This window comes from Panonychus citri, unplaced genomic scaffold, assembly GCF_014898815.1.
Source record: "Panonychus citri isolate SS breed McGregor unplaced genomic scaffold, ASM1489881v1 Contig00136, whole genome shotgun sequence".
In the NCBI taxonomy this organism is placed as follows: domain Eukaryota; kingdom Metazoa; phylum Arthropoda; class Arachnida; order Trombidiformes; family Tetranychidae; genus Panonychus; species Panonychus citri.
In genome coordinates this window covers 846,426-863,164 of record NW_026515541.1, presented here as the reverse complement: position 1 = coordinate 863,164, position 16,739 = coordinate 846,426, and the positions used below count along the sequence as shown (strand labels likewise).

At 31.2% G+C, this 16,739-nt stretch overlaps 3 protein-coding genes across 6 annotated transcripts; all 3 read right to left on the bottom strand.

Moving 5' to 3' along the window:
• Positions 1–5,936: 5,936 nt before the first annotated feature.
• Positions 5,937–9,678, bottom strand: LOC128392247 (ionotropic receptor 25a-like). The gene is made up of 8 exons (XM_053352242.1): positions 9,381–9,678; positions 8,885–9,322; positions 8,659–8,828; positions 7,987–8,595; positions 7,730–7,927; positions 7,477–7,676; positions 6,812–7,401; positions 5,937–6,756 (listed from the first exon to the last, which is right to left on the bottom strand). The coding sequence occupies exons 1-8, from the start codon at positions 9,523–9,525 to the stop codon at positions 6,296–6,298; spliced, it is 2,811 nt and encodes a 936-aa protein (XP_053208217.1). The 5' UTR covers positions 9,526–9,678; the 3' UTR covers positions 5,937–6,295.
• Positions 9,679–10,465: 787 nt separating this feature from the next.
• Positions 10,466–12,073, bottom strand: LOC128392248 (beta-1,3-galactosyltransferase 1-like). Its single transcript, XM_053352243.1, has one exon. The coding sequence runs from the start codon at positions 11,903–11,905 to the stop codon at positions 10,763–10,765; it is 1,143 nt and encodes a 380-aa protein (XP_053208218.1). The 5' UTR covers positions 11,906–12,073; the 3' UTR covers positions 10,466–10,762.
• Positions 12,074–12,192: 119 nt separating this feature from the next.
• Positions 12,193–15,480, bottom strand: LOC128392249 (diphosphoinositol polyphosphate phosphohydrolase 1-like). Of its 4 annotated transcripts, XM_053352247.1 has the most exons (7): positions 15,323–15,480; positions 15,208–15,245; positions 13,757–13,859; positions 13,446–13,610; positions 12,958–13,113; positions 12,783–12,867; positions 12,193–12,702 (listed from the first exon to the last, which is right to left on the bottom strand). In XM_053352247.1, exons 4-7 carry the CDS (start codon positions 13,584–13,586, stop codon positions 12,593–12,595), a joined length of 492 nt encoding a protein of 163 aa, XP_053208222.1. In that variant the 5' UTR covers positions 13,587–13,610; positions 13,757–13,859; positions 15,208–15,245; positions 15,323–15,480; the 3' UTR covers positions 12,193–12,592. The 4 variants fall into 4 exon arrangements, with proteins under 4 accessions (XP_053208222.1, XP_053208220.1, XP_053208221.1 ...); XM_053352245.1 differs by lacking the exon at positions 13,757–13,859; XM_053352246.1 differs by having other exon boundaries at positions 13,446–13,859; positions 15,323–15,479.
• Between the last annotated feature and the right edge of the window lie 1,259 nt (positions 15,481–16,739).

The window sequence follows — 16,739 nt, the reverse complement described above, 5'->3', positions numbered from 1 at the left end:
ATTCATTGATGAACATCAATTTAAATACACTGAGCTAGGTGAGTCCAGAGTAAGATTATAGTATAATAGTAAGTGACCAGTGGTCAATAGCAATACAAATAAAATGAGACCAGTGTAATTGATAGTAAATTGCTTTCACGATAAAATCAATGTTTGGTCAAGTCAATCTAACATATTGATATTTCACAATCAAATCAATGGTCACTTCCGGTTCTCAAAGAGTTAGCCACTCCCTTTTCTTTACCTGTACCACAATTAAGTTGTATTAATTTTAGTTATTCATTTAAATTTACATTAAAATTTATCATGAATCCTTACTCTAATTGTACGAGACGTTTTTCTATCCACATACAGACATTAAAATGACCTTTCAACGAGTCCTTCGGGAAATGACCTAAATGACCTTGAAAATCGTAGGTTCGAGTGCTTCAATTCTATACAGTCCTATGGCAGTAATAATTGGTAGCTTAGTTAAATATCTCAAGATCTAAAAGTCAAGTCAAAGTATAAATGTCAAACTTGACCAGAGGACTGAACAGAATTGAAGCACCCGAACCTACGATCTTCAAGGTCATTTAGGTCATTTTCCAAAGACGCGTTGAAAGGTAATTTTAACGTCTTTCTGTAAAAGATTTGTGTCTTTATGCGTTTTATGTAAAAACTTGTAGTTTACCATACTCTTCAATATTGTGGAAGCCATTTGGTTGATTTAGACTCTGACATTCATTTTGAAAGTGAATTAAATTTTGTTAGTGATAACAACAATAAGCGTGGTCTGAGCCCTGAATGATCGGATGGTTTGGATCAGATTGGCAATGTATTCAACTGCATAGATATTTAGTAGAAAAACACATTTAATTTTCCCCATAGACTTAAGGCTCAAGATCCTGCCATTTTCAGGACATGTAGCGATGTGAAATTGTCCATACTTCCAGCGATCAAGAAAAATACAAAACACCCGACTACTTTGTTTTTCAAGATCAGAATTTATCTGTTTTGACAGCTTTTGATTTGGGCATAATCGAACATGTGGTGATTTTCTTTGTATCTCTCAAATACCAAAAAGAGACCAATATCAACCGCAAGAATTTCTTGTTGATCATTTTCGGAATCCATTTCACTAAGATTATGATTATGAGTCACCTAATCGCCCCACCCAAACATCAATTTTAATGTACATTCACTTGCCTTAATTGTCAGTCAATGATTTAATCTGATAACATCATCAACCTTTAATGATTAACTTGATTTGCACGATCAACCAACAATCATGTTATCAAATACCTTAATTGGTTACAATTAAGGTGATTTTTAATTTAGTTGGGTTAATATGAAAAAAGTTTTTCGCTGAAAAAAATTGATCAAGAAGCTCGAATCGTACTGATGATGACAATTGACTAAATTACTGTCATTAAATGTACTTTTGCAGAAGCATTTTGGTGTTTAGAATAGTTTGTAAAACCACTTTCGAAACTTTTTCGAACTCTCGAAATTGTAATCAGTTGATTTGTTAATGGAAAATAATTTTTTTACCAAATAACAAAGTAAACTTATTATTAGATTTCCATTTTAATATAATAATATTGATACAAATAGTTAATTACAGTAGCTTGCAAGTATATTGATTAACATTAACTATTAATTACGAACTGTTATTGAGATTAAAAGTTGAGAAGAAAAATCGAAAAGAAAGAAAAAGTTTTATTCACAGGTCGAAGTATTAATAATAAAAATATCGAACGAAAAAGTTATCGAAAAAATTGATAAAATAATAGTAAAAGAAAACAAACCAAGAGGAGGAAAAAAAATACTACAATGACCATTGGTCAGTTGTGGAAATGTTTATACAAATGATTGATAACAATTGGCACGATATTATTTGTCCAATTGGATTTTGATAGAATCAACTGATTAAAGAGATTCAGTTTGATTCAGATCTTTGTTGATGATCAGTTTCAAATCGATAATTATAATGAAACAAAATGATCGATAATGTAAATCATTGCCATGTTTTCAATCAACTATCAAGTTAATTGTGATAATGATGAACTTGAAAAAAAAGAAATATAAATATTAATATTAATAAATGACGTCTCACCCTTTGTAAACAAATTTCATCATCATCATGATCTACCTGAGTAATCAGGTAAATCTTATTATCTACATCAATCCACTTAAGACTAGAATCGGAAACATTTACCTTAATTTAATTTGAAATTACCTGATTACTTGGGCGAGGCTTTTATTGTATGATGATGAACATTTTCCTCTTAGATTAATGTTTATTCACCATCAAGGTTGGAAACAATTTAAGGTGATACATGATGATATTCAGAGTATTGATCAGAATGAAAAGAAAACATTGAAAAGCCAAAAGATAATCAAGATTAAGGTTCGATTGAGTAAACTAGTGGATCTGGAATGATAACAGAAACGATTACATGATAAAAGAACTTTTTGTTTTTTCTATTGATTCTGTAATTTTATTCTCTCTCTCTCTCTCTCTTAGATTATCTTCATTTGTTTCTGTCTTATGATGAAATGATCATGATAATACATTTGATGAACATGAGGATGTTCATGATTCATGATTCATTGAACATTAGATAAACTCTGAACATTTTCATTTGATTTTCACCTTAATCGATATTTTAATTTTCTTTCATCTTTGTAGACTTTTTAATTTGATTTAATCAATTTCATCTCGTGGCTATCATCATGATTATCTTTCATTGTCATCATGATTAGACTGATTAATCTGATAAATTTTTTGTTTCTTTAACCGTCAAAAGTTGATTAAATTTGATTGCGTGTCGACATTGAGACAGATTATCAGCTCAAGGCTGTTGGTAATTAAATTGATCAACTTAACATGTTATAATATTTTGATAGAAAATAAGTTAACTAAATATAAATTGTTCGGACTAATTGTTAGTTCAACTCTAAATTGTTATCAGATATTATTTCAATTTCAATTTCAAGTTTCTCAACATTTTCTTTCATTAATTATTCATCAAGCACAATTACGATTATTTGATCATTTCGTGTGTTTCCCTCGATTCCTTAATCGTGATAATCAATTTAATTGTTCAACTTTTGTTTCCTTAATAAGCCCAAAAATTGGTAAACAATCAACAACAATTAACCATAGGTACGCAAACAGATGATCAAATAATTATATCAAACAATTAACTGAAACTTATTCTGTTTATTCAGTTGTTTCTTTGATTGTTATTGTTCAAATAACAATTAACTTAATTGTAAACTTTTATCATAATAACTGCGACCATTATAAGTCAATAATAATTGATTTTGAAATGAAATCACTGAATCAATTGATTAGTAAAACTTTTTATCCACTTAAATTGATTAGTTTATCAAAATTTTTCTTAATTGTTGACCAGTTAATTTGATTAAAGGTTAATTTTTTGACGATAATTTTAAATTGTTATAATTAAATTAAAATTCCGACGACAATAAAATTAATTGTGGTCACTATAATAGGATTTTGAATGACCATTTGAATGGCAATAATTTAATTGTTCACATAGAGAAGATTTGATTATCCATAACAATTTAATCCTTTGGAATACAATCAATTTTTAATTGAATATAAATTATCTTCGGATAATTAATTCTGTCTACAACATATTATAAGATACAATTAACTCTTAATTAACCACCAATGGTAACATTTAATTGAATAAAATTGAAGTGAATCAGTTTAAATATTGAAGCGTTTCTTTAATGATGGTTGGTTAATTGTGGTAACAATTAACTATTCATTCAGATTCCTATTGAAATTAAATATCACGTTCAAGGTTAAGTTAATCATATTTTCGTTGTTTTATTTTTATTTCCCTCCCATTTTAATTGTAGTCCAACAATTAATTTACTCATTGGTTGGGTTACAACTGATTTATAATTAGTTGTGTCTATGGTTAAGTCAATCGAGGCAAAAGTGAACATTATTTTTGTTGATTAATATTATTTAATCAATGAAAAAGGAGAGACAATGATGATTAGCTTGATTATAATTAGTAATACATAACAATGAGACGAAGGTGATTATAATCATTACCATCATAATCATGATGATTTAATGGTTTCCCTTTAATAATTAGGTTAACGATGAAACCAGAATGAAAATGAGATCGAGAAAAAAAAACTGTTAACAGTTTGTCTTGATTGTGACAATTTAACTAATCCATAAATTGTTTATCAACATTGGACAAGGTGAATATGGTTAACTTGATTGTAATTTAGCTTAATTGTTGTCTGGGTTTGTCTTTAATTTTAATGTTTTCTTTTCATTTGATTGATGATGTTGATTCCGAGTACTTAATTTCTGTTGATTGTTTGACCATAATTGAGACTTAATCATGATATATAATAATGATCATGACGTTGATTATAAGGTAAACTTTATTGGAACAATTAAATTATATATCTTGTGAATTTTTGATTAGCTAATTATGGTTAAGTTTGTTGACAATTTAATATCAATGGCAGATTATCATTCATATCAACTTTAATTATGTCAATGATCATATGGCTTATCAGGTTAATTGTTCTGGAAATCTTTTCTCTTTAATTGTGACAATTTAGGTTCACCTTAATCACGAGAAATTATTTCTAATGAATTAGGTAATAATCATTAATTGATTTTCTCCTCTTGGTTTTTAATGTTATTGATTTTGACTCTTTGTAGTCAATTGATATTCAAAAATTGACACCAATTTAATTAAATTGATAATCTGATTTACCATGAATTTTGTCAAATTTACAATTAGTTAATTGATTGATTTTTCGATTAGATTGATTTCTCATTTCTCTGTTTTTCTAAATCAATGTTGCTAATAATTTCATGCGAAATCGTGAAAAAAAAAGATGAAAAATAAGATTGATGTGTGAATTTCTCGTTATTTTTTCTCGAAACAATCAATAGTTTGGTGAAAAATGTTCATTCCATGGTAAACTCAGGCTTTTATGATCGATAAAAAGTTAACATATTCACGAAACCAGAATGCAAAGCGAATGGGAAAAAAGTTTACAAACCGAATTCTCTGTTCTCTCAATAGTTCCATATATAAAATGGAATAACAATATTCGGTGACAATTAAGTATTAATTATTCCACCTAATTTTGATCAATTGTCGACAATTCTGTAACCTCAAAGTAAAAGATTATCTACCAAATATGGAGAAAAAAACATAACATTGGAGATATTTTCACAATTCCACCTCATCTTCATCCATTTTCATGATAACTAATGATGAGAATTTAGATTGTTCTTGATCAGTACTGAAATTAGAAGCTAAATTTAGTAATAGGTGTTGAAATAAATTCCTCTCTCGTATCGACATTTTATCTTATATTTGTCATTATCATTGAATCCATGGTAATTAATTGTTGACGATAATGTATATGATTGTTATAAAAAAAGATCCAGAGGTTGATCATCATAACAGTTTTAAGGGGAATCCACATTGATTCCAAGAACCATGAGTATTATCTCTCTGTATGAGGAACTAAAAATAAATCAGAGATGAAAGATCAAGAATAGACTGAGGCACTGATTAGTTAATTGTTGACACTTACCAATTGATCTGATGGAAACTGAACCAGTTTTCTCATTCCAATAGATTTTTCCCTTGAGGTGAACTTGTTAATCTTTTATGTTTGTTTCTTTATCCATTTATTAATAAGATCATGCGAGTTCAGGAGATGAAAAAACACTGGACTGATTAAATTTAAGAATCAAAGTGAGTCAACAATTAACTTTCTCGAGAATCGGACAAGAAATGAAAGATCAACTTTGAAAGAAGAAAAGAAAAAATTAAGTTTAGTGAATTTCCTTAACAATAGATGTCACTCGTTGACGCGACCCAAAAGTTAATTATTAATAGTTAATTAGAGAGATCGAATCAATCATCTAATCGAATACACTGATTGAGATGACACAATTGTAAACAGGGACCAGAGATAATTGGAGAACTCAAAGAAATTAAAGTTTAGTAGAACAAGGAAATAGGGGAAAACCGGAAAAGGGAACCAAACAGTTCATAAGTTATTATCAATATCGTTGATTGTTAAGTAATTGAAAGGTTACGATTGTTGGTCAATTCATTTGCGCTTTAATTGTTTCACCAGCTACACAAATAACAATTAGGGTTGATACGAATGTGCAACAATTTCAAATATTACAATTAACTGGGAGTTTTAGTGGTCAGTTTGAATTACGATCGAGATAATCTGATTGATTTCCAATTAATTTGGGTTATTGTTGGGGTAATTAGATTTTATCCTTGATTTTAGGGTCAAGGGCCATTGGGAAATTGTAAAAGTTTGGGGACTTTTTCTGGATGAATTCGTTGCGGAAAGTTGAAGAAACTCGTGCTGACGATTTTCTGAACCTTGGAGTGATACAATGTTCCCATACGAGTGTTATACAGGCTAAAACAACGCCGACAGATATGACGATGAAAACACCGCCGATATTTTTGATACTAATTCCATCACTTGATTTCTTTGGGTCTTCGCAATTCTTTTGTTCCGGATTATTATTCCACCATTTTTCTTTCAAAGATTCAAGTTGTCGCTGGTTGAGAAGCTTCAAAATCGCCGAGCTTAGTTTATCCTTTAACTCGGAATTCTCTTGAACGGCAAGTGCGATTGGTTTCCTGCTGAATTCGTTACCAACTTGATGAATATCACAATTTATCATAGCAGCATATCTGATCTTCGTTGCATCAGCTGAAATGGGAGACAAATAAGATTAATTGAGTAATTAAATCGAGATATTACTTACCTAGCAAAGCGAAACCTTCAGCTGAACTTTTTGAGCTTTGAACACGAGCAACACCCTCCTCGAAGGTCTCTGGCATACCCGTTATTTTAATCTGTTTCATGATGTTACTGTACTTTTGGCTTAAAGGGTAGTCCCAAACAGTCAATTTAGCTCGTTCTTTTGGGTCCATTTGCTCATCCAAAGTCATGTCTCTCCAAATTTCGTAAAATTTTCGTTCGATATAAGCCATTCGTTCAAAATAAACCATTGAAAGTGAATTTCGAACTGGAGAATATCTTATTCTGTACTGTTCAACCAGTTTATCGAGTCCATCAATTGGTGAATCGAGACGAGAAACCGTTAAAAAAGCAGCCAAATTTGCAGTATAAGTAGCGATTAAAACAAATCCAAAAATCCACCAACAAGCTGCAAGTAAACGGCCAGATAAGTTCACCGGTGCTTCACCTCCACCTTGAGGGGTCAATGAGGTCATGCAGAACCAGAGACACTCTTTCAAGTTAAAGTCTCTATTTGCATCTAGCGCTTTGCCTCTTTCGACAGCATTATGATAACTATACGGACTCAGTCTATCAAACAAATACATGACCACACTACGAGGATAATAATGAATTGAAATGAACTAAATTAGTAAATTGTGATCCACCATTTTCTATTATTCTCCTTACCTGGTAACGATGTAACATATAAGCACCGATAGCCAGACGTTGTTGGTCAATACGGTAAGAAATTTGAACATATGTGAAGGTGTTGCCGTTCTTTTCATCAGAATCGAAACGCCAACCAGATCGTAATAAGGAACAGTAAAATCAACGATCGATTCACGTTCAGCCATCACAGTAACGGAACCAATTCCAATCTCGGCTCTCTAACCGATTAATATTAATAATATTTTTTCCTTCGTTAAGTTAATCTACTCACCTTATCTTGTAATTGTCCCATTATCCCGTCCCATCTTCCGGTTGCTAAATCTTTGTCACCATATTTACCATCAGGACATTCATAGATTTCATAATCAAATTTATCTTCTTCCGGAAGCTTTTCAACAATTAACTCGAGCAAATCGATACAATAACCATACCAAGTACCATTAGACCATCGCATCACAAACGGAGGTTGCTATCGATTAGAAGTTAATATTTTGTTTCTGAAAAGGAAATAACAATTAACTGAATTACCTTGATTGTAACAATACGATACAATGGCCTCTTAGCGGCTTGAATAGCACCGGTCATCATGAATCGTCCTCTCGGTGGCTCTGCAATCCACTCACTGACCAGGTAATAACGAAAAGGTTGCCAATTCCAAAGCTCTATCTTAGTGACCCGAACAATTATCTCCTGATAATCAATTATATGATCACTGTGACTCGATGATAATTCATTACTCGATTCAGGTGAGACGATGAACTGTCCGAAAAGTCCATAAAAGCCTTCCGATGACATGGTATCTCGAAGGTTCAAATTTTTCCTCTCATTGGTTTGGGTCAATGTCAAAGAATGACCACAACTTGGGTAACTCAAAGTTTTCCAGGTATTTGCCTTAATCATCTGATGGACACTGGTCAGTGTAAATCTAATCAAATCGTAAATGAAAAAACCATCAACTCGACGTTCATTTGTAATGTTCAAAAGCCCTGGAGCATGATCGTATTCAATTGATTTAACTCGAGATGGTTGATAAAATAATATTGATCCATGTGAACAATTGTCACATTTAATTTGTCCTCTTCCTTTGGTAATCATGAACCAGGAATCTTGAAACTTGAACATACCCAAATGAGCAGCCTGAATTGGAACAAATTAATCCAGTTAGAGTAAAACAATTAGCTGATTGTCACCTTAATTTACCTGTTCAAGGATTCGGTTGATGTTGATGATTTTTGCTAAGACAAAGTAATTTTTAACTGATGAACCTCTTAATTCAATCATTTGCTCATCCAATGAATCAATCGTTAAACGTTTAATTTTATAATCAACTTGTATCTCGTCCAATATATTGATTAACTTATCATCTATGACTACAATTAAAGGTTGATTAAGTTGATTGTTTACAATTGGGTACAATTAAACTTACCAAATGATTGATCATGTAAAATTATTGCTTCATTTATATTGTGAAGGTTAATTATGTCCGGGATAATCATTGGGATAACATCACCGGGACTGTTAATTGTGATCAGGTAATTAATTTCATTGTGATTAAGATTATCCCAACTATTTGTTTTGATTGTTGATGGATTAGTACTGATTGTTGGTATTCCCAATTGTCTAGAATAACTTTTAATTGCTGTTGATAATTTACTTTCCTTGGCCTCAGTTAAATCAAAAATAATCGTTGGAATTGAATTATTAAATCTACTTGATATCCAATCACAATTAACCTCTAATCCAGTTAATCTAGAATCACCTTCAATCCATTTAACTTTATCAATAGTAAATAAAGTTGATAATGAGTTAATTGCTGCAGTAACTGATTTCTTAATTGTTGTATCAGCTTCATCAATGATTACACCTTAAAACAAGAAACTAAATTCAATGAAACAATTTACAATTTAATAATAGTAACTTACCAATGATTAAATTATCAACACTCAATTGGTACGATCGGTTGATGGTAATCACAATTAAAAAAAGACATTTTATCAAGTTAATTGTAATCATGTTTCTCAACTGTTTGGCTATTGAAAACTGACCAAAACATAAGAAACTGACCATTGAAATAATAAAGACAAATCAATAATCTGATGGACAATTTAAAATCCATTTCAATTGTTGATGATGATAAAAAAAAGTATCGATTACATTAATTACAATTAGATAGACAAGAGAAACAAATAAATCACTATTGGCAACAATCAACTGAGAATCTTTTGAAGATGTGATTAAGAAATGATTGATTTAAAATTCAACATGATTAGTTGATTGTTTTAACTGATTCGTTAATTTTAGCTGAGCCGATTTGATAAGAATCATCTTTTAATTGTTACGTTTCTTTGATCATAATCAAAAGTGTATCACTAAGATGAAGAAAATGATTCTAATCAACTTTCCAAATTTAACTTATACTCATTAATAAATTGTCCATTTGGATTACAATCAGTTGGGAATAACAATTAACACTCTGGTACAAACGAGATCAAGATAATCATGATTAGTGTTCAACATCGTTAATCGTTCATGAGGTAAGTTGATTGTGATAAATGTCTCAAAATAAGTAAATTAATCAATAGATTGAGAGATGAATATTAATTGTTGATGTTTATTGGAACCTTTAATTGTGAGCATTTTTGCCGAATGATATAAAAGCGAGTGAAAATTTCATTTCGATCATCAGTTCACCTCAACAACAATTTAACAAACAACAATCAGTTTTAACTATTTAATTGTGTTTACAGTAACAAATCAAACTCTCAACAATTAACCATGTCAACTAAATTAATTGTCCTCGCTTTCCTTTTCTGTTTAATTTCAGTTGTTTTTGCAGGTAAAGGTCATGGTGATATCGTTTTAAATGGTTGCGGTGGGAAATTAATTGTCACCGCCGACAAGAAGGACAAAGATGAAGGACAGATCATCATGCACGAGAACTGTGGAGGAAGCCACGGCGGAGACCATCATCATTTCGGCGGCTACGATGGTGGATATGGTGGATATGGATTCTAACAGTTTGATTCTGTTCGAGAATCAATTGACTTGAATATCAATTTTTCTTTTACTTTTTTTTTCTTATTGATACTTTTTTATAATCGTTCTAAGGTGAATCGATTTTACATTTTCGAATTTGAATAAACAAAATTTTAAATAGAATATCAATTTATTGTCTATTGATGTTTGATTGAGAGAGAAAAAGTTGATTGGAAAAAATTTCCATAAAGAGACTAGATTATTACTCGATAGATGGTGACTCTTTTTCAGAATTTGTTTCAATTCATTTCTATCGTTTTCTTTCAAACTAAGACTTGATTATCATGTGAATTTCCGATATTTTCCCCTGAGATTTCAAAGGTACAAACTGTTGGATCGATGAGTTAGAACTTTTCGAATTGAATAAATCTAACCAAGGTAAACAACAGTAACAATGGTCTTTGTGGTTTCTACAAAATTGGTAACGTTGAAGGCTACGGTCAAGTAGATCTCTTGACGTTACACTGACCATATAAGGCCAAACATGATCGTAAGTAAGTTGTGTCCAGTTTTTCAAGAGATTTATGTTAATGTTGAAAAATTTGTTTATCGAATAGAAGAAAATATCTGATATTTTTGATCGTAACATTCCGGTAACGTAAATATCATCGATCCAAAACATTGGCGTTGAAGGGATTTGATTGAGTAGCTGATTGACCACATCTATGGTCGTTATGTATCCCCAGCCGGAGACGAAGGTTGGATAATAATCGTTTGGATAATCCGATTGGTGGACAAACCATTTGCTGGTCAAATCGCGGATAACTGGTGATTGGGGCATAACGTAACCGATAATCATCTTGATCGGCGATCGAACCAGAAAAGGATCCGATTGTGACGGTGGAAATTGACTGTCCAGGTAATCACTTATGAAGGTGTAATTAAGGAAAATATCATCATCTACTTTAAAGACGAATGAAGCAAATGGACAATAAAGAGCAGCCCAAGTTAGACCCATGATGTGTTTCCTTGTTAGGTTTCGATAAGAATCATGAAAAGTTCCTTGGACAATATCACCGAATTGTTTGGATTCCTTTTCAATCTCAGAATTGGTTCCACCATCTCGAGATCCAAGAAGAAAAGTTAAACAATAATCCAAGGGAGTAAATTGTCGTAAAAGGTTTCGATTCTTACCATTACCTGGATCACTATGGACAAGAAGGACAATCGATGTTGACCTTTTTCCCGAACAATGGTCTTCATTTTTAATCACGAATTCACCAAACATCCAATCCTGAGTTCGATTAAGATAATCATAACTGTTCACTGGAGCAATAAGTAAACTATCAAACGAAGATGGAAACAAATCGATCGGAGCAAATGTCCAAACTAAAAGCGATATGATAATGGAAACTATTGGAAATATGAAAAGTTTTCTCGATTTTCTCGAACAATAATTTAACCAAATCATCACAATTAACTGACATTCTCATGATTAGTAATCGTATTCACTGTTTCAAGACTAATTTTCATTTGTCTCTGATTATGTTAATCGTTGGTGTGGTCAAATCCTTATTAGGTTAATCGCGAGTGGGCAGATTGATTTAAATTGTTGATCTTAAACTAATCACAATTTAGGTCAATGTTCCAGTTAAATTGTTGTTACATGTTTTTCTTAATCATTTCTTAACCAAGAATCATGTTAATCAATCAATATAATATCAAGTTAATCAAATTGGTGATGATGATTGATATTGATTGGGGAGGGGGGAATGATTAATTTTATTAATATTTAAAAAGTTGTAATATCAACAATCAACAGGTAACTAAGGTAATAATCATTACAACCAATTAAACTAATCAATATGATTACTCTCATTGTAATCATTGATAAAAATATTAATTAGTTTGGTTGAAAGTATTGAAAATTTAACAATATTTTTGATTATCATTGAAAGTTAATCATCAAAATAGTGACAACATTTTGTCAACAATCAGTAAACTTTCAATGGATTTAGTGATAAAAGGTCATGATTAATGGTCAAGCAATAGTTACAACCGACCAGTTGATTAAATGAGATTATTTAAAACCACAATCATGATTGTTGTCTTTCCAGGACTAAATTGTCATCACAATAATTTCAAGTTTCCTGATGAGTTAATTTGTCTTATTTTTAATCAACAATCTGATATAATCACATTCGATTGGTTTGTGTTCTGATAAAACGTCGATAGCTTCATTCAAGGTGAACCATTTTCGTCCACGACCTGGAAAGAAAATAATATAAAAGAAAATTAACTAATTATAATGAAAAAGATTCGCTAATTAAATGGTAATTAAGACGAACCGATTTTTATGGCATCTTCCCATTCAGAAAGTTCTTGAGTGACAACCAGTATAAAAACGTCAGTTCGATGTTTTCTCTCGTTATTCTGAGAAGAGAAAATAGAAAATCAATAATAACGTAGAAGAAAAATTTACTTATATGATCAACTAATTAGTGAGAAATGATAAATAGTCACCTGAAAGGTTCCCAGAGGTCTAATTATATGGCCTTTGACTCCAGCCTCTTCAATGACCTCACGAATTGCGGCTTCTCGTGAATCTTCATGAGGTTCAAGTCCACCGCCAGGAACAACCCATCGACCTCGAGAACTGCTACTCGAAACCAAAAGAACCTTAATTGTTGGAAAATTGATCAAATCAAATGGATAAATATATTATATAGATTACCTTAATTGTTGGAAAATTGATCAAATCAAATGGATAAATATATTATAATAGATTATATAAATCATATAAACAACACACACAGAGAGAGAGAGAGAGAGAGAGAGAGAGAGAGAGAGAGAGAGAGAGAGAGAGTTCAGTTGTACTAATGAAGAGAAATCGGGAGAGAGAACAAGATAATTTGATGTTTGTTTGATAATCGAAAACTTAATCAAGTTAGTGGATTTAGGGGATTAAGGTGAGGATTAAGATTCTACTTCAAGTGAGATTGTCAACTTACCTCATTTTCAAGTTCATCTCTTACACAAAGACAAGAAGCTCTTCTCCTGTAACCTTCATTATCGTAAATTCTGGTCTGTGGTTCTTTCTCCCTGACCATTGAGTAGCTTGACCCTTCCAATTGATTGTCAATATTGTTCATAGAAAATGATTTAAAGAGTATCAGCTTTTTGACAGTAAAGAGAAAACAAATATTAGTTGTTTTGATTACACAACAAAATCACAATTGACATTAGAAAATTGTTTCAATTGATGAAGATTAAGATGCTGAATAGCGGGAGAAACAAATATATATAAGATGATTAAGCTCACAGATGATTAAGAATGTTGATTAGTCTAAATGTTGTTTTCATTAACCCACATAACCAATAGAGTAGAAAGATGACCAAGAGATGACCAGACAGAGGAAAAAAACCTGAGAAAATCAGTAAATCATTTTCAGAACTGAAGGTAAAATGAATCAAGTTTCACCGAGAAAAATCAACTAATGATGACTCGAATTGAGTGTAGTGAGTGATGTCAACAGAGAGAAATATTGACATTTTTTGATTCTGGTTAATGAGCAGAAGAGACTAAGGTAACATTCAATAATCAATCACAGTCACCATGTATCATGGATCATGAATAGTATCACAGGTCGACCAAATCTCTTCAGGTAAATTGGATAAACAAACACCGGCGATTATAACGATTTATATGATGAAACAATGGATGAATTTTCTTTCACCTTGGTAACTAAAGGGGTAACCAGATAATGGATCCAAATTGTAAATAAACATCTCGAATGGGAGTGAGAGAGAGAGAGAAAGTCAAACAAGGATAGAAATGAATATCAACTAATCTGAGAGAGAAAGAGAGAAGATGAAGATATGATGATGATGAGACTGAATAGAAGAACAGTTAATACACTGACAAGGTTTTCATGGTGAATATTCAGTGAGTTACATCGGTGGAAAGCCTCTGATTACAAAAGAATTTTTTTTCTCTTTCGAATGATCAATTATAAGTACAGTATTCGAATAGACTTGTTCTTCTTCGTGATTACTGAGGCGATGGAATTGAATTTTTTCATCTACACCAAGGGCACCATGATAACAGAAAATAATCAATTCTAAAGATACGAATGTACATTTCATATGTTCGTCTTTCTCTCTTTGGTCTAGTAACGAATGAGAATGATATGATGATGGAAAGAGACTGCGGGAAGAGGGAGAAAAAAGAGAAGTTTCAATCTCGAAAAAAGAATAATCTTCTCTCTCTCTCTCTCTCCTTTTCTCTGAGTTATTAGAATTTCAAACGATCATGGAACTGAGAATGACGTTTTGATCCAGAATTTTTGGCATCTTTTTTGTTTATCTCTTCCTTTGGCCTCATCAATTTCTTTTTTCTCTTCTCACAGATTAAATGTCTTTACAATCGTAATCATGTTCCATGTTTCAACTCAGATTATCATGATGGTGAATTACGTTATTGGTTTCGAGTCAATTTCCAAGGTGAAAACGATTAAAGTAAATCCATTGCGAGATTATTGTTAAAATCAGAGGAACCTTAAGATTGATACTCATCAAATTCAACTTGGCAAATCGTTGATTTTGATTAATGTAACAATTTACTAATCCATTATGAGGGGGAAAAAATTGCGTTTACATTGGGAACCAAAAACAAATCAATTGTCACTAATCAACTTGACTCTTTGCTAATCAACGTGTCATCCTTATTATCACTCTAACTTGTCTTGTTTACCATGTAATCCAGTGACTTACCAGAGATTAAGATAATCCAAATATATTCAAATATTTTGCTGGAAAATGAACAAGAAAACAATCATTAGAATCTCAATTTCATTGGAAATTAACAAAAATTGAAAGTAAAATTTACCATTGGGTTAAAGGGACAACAGTTAATTTCAATTGTGATTAGTTAACCAGGTATTCAGTTGAATTTTAGACAATTTATCACAATTAAAGAAAAATAATCAAATCATCTTGTAATTTAGAGATGGTCAGAGTATGAAGAGTGAACATATGATGAGTTATGGTCAGTTGATTATCGGTGGATTGTTTTTATCCCCAATGGCCTCAAGTTGACCTTTCAACCGCGGTCAATTCAATCATGTTAACCTTTCATCTTAACCTTTTTCGCTGGTTATATTTAGAAACTTTGACCATACAATTTTCACAAAAGAAAATAACTTCGAAGACTTTGAAACTCGAGATGGATAATTGTTCAGTCGGTGTCACGGCAAAGTCTCAATGGTCATGATGATTGTCAACGAACAGGTCAGTTAATTGCAAACGAAGATGAACCAAACAAATTGTAAATCGATTCAATTCCAATGGATAACAAATTGATAACATTAATTTCCTTTTTTTAGTTCATACTAATTAACATTCACTTATTGATTGATTTTTTTTTCTTCAATTCTAATGATCTTAATTGTCTTAATTAGAGCTTGTTTGACCATCGGACAATCACTCTCTATCCATCCTCGACTGAACCTTAACCTGGTAACTCCAGAGCGATCAATGGTTATGACTAACCTATGATAGAACTATCAAATTCTTAATTAAACTTTCTAATAGAATAATATAAGTATTATTATCGATACATTAAAGGAAATTCAATCAAATGAAATTGTCACAAACAGAAAACAATTAGAACGCAAAGTTGATTTTCTCAGCCAATAGATGGCACCAAGTGTAAGAATAAATTTGTAAACAAAAAGTTAATCATTTACAATCAATTTTGGTTAATTAACTTTCTAATAATCATCTTGATCGTATTAATTGGGTAAAATACTGATTGTGAGATTTAAAACTCAATTGGTTAACTTGTAATCTATTACAGAGTAAATTGATTATATTAGAAATGAATCAATATCAAGAGCAATCAGATGATTGAATTGATCATTAATCGGAAGTTAATCAATTGTTAAATTGTTACGATAATAAAAGATGAACCCAATTCGTAAATAATTTAATTCAATTGTAATCAAATAAATATAATAATAATAGGATTTTATTGATTGATGTTAATTGGCGATTATGAAAAGAAACAACAACTAATTGGATTAAATTGTGTGTCGCTATCCAATTGGAATTTAAATTATTAATTGGTTTGCGAGGGTGGATACGATTACAATTAACTAATTGTGACTTATGAAAGTAAATTAAATTGTTGAACAAAATAGTTAATTGAAAGATGATGAATTTGATTCGTGAATGAAAATTGGGTTAGAAATTAATTCCTGTTTCCAATGAATGGAAATAATCATTTTCTATCAGTAACATCACAT

What these genes read in the sequence shown, in the direction of transcription:
- LOC128392247 (XM_053352242.1), bottom strand. Translation starts at nt 9,525, where the DNA reads ATGGTCAGTTTCTTATGTTTTGGTCAGTTTTCAATAGCCAAACAGTTG. An exon ending in TTTACATGATCAATCATTTG is followed by an intron (nt 8,829 to 8,884) that starts GTAAGTTTAATT and finishes CTTTAATTGTAG; the next exon opens with TCATAGATGATAAGTTAATC. An exon ending in TGAAGGTTTCGCTTTGCTAG is followed by an intron (nt 6,757 to 6,811) that starts GTAAGTAATATC and finishes CTCCCATTTCAG; the next exon opens with CTGATGCAACGAAGATCAGA.
- LOC128392248 (XM_053352243.1), bottom strand. Translation starts at nt 11,905, where the DNA reads ATGATTTGGTTAAATTATTGTTCGAGAAAATCGAGAAAACTTTTCATA.
- LOC128392249 (XM_053352247.1), bottom strand. Translation starts at nt 13,586, where the DNA reads ATGAACAATATTGACAATCAATTGGAAGGGTCAAGCTACTCAATGGTC. An exon ending in GAGATGAACTTGAAAATGAG is followed by an intron (nt 13,114 to 13,445) that starts GTAAGTTGACAA and finishes CCAACAATTAAG; the next exon opens with GTTCTTTTGGTTTCGAGTAG. An exon ending in GACCTCTGGGAACCTTTCAG is followed by an intron (nt 12,868 to 12,957) that starts GTGACTATTTAT and finishes TTCTCTTCTCAG; the next exon opens with AATAACGAGAGAAAACATCG.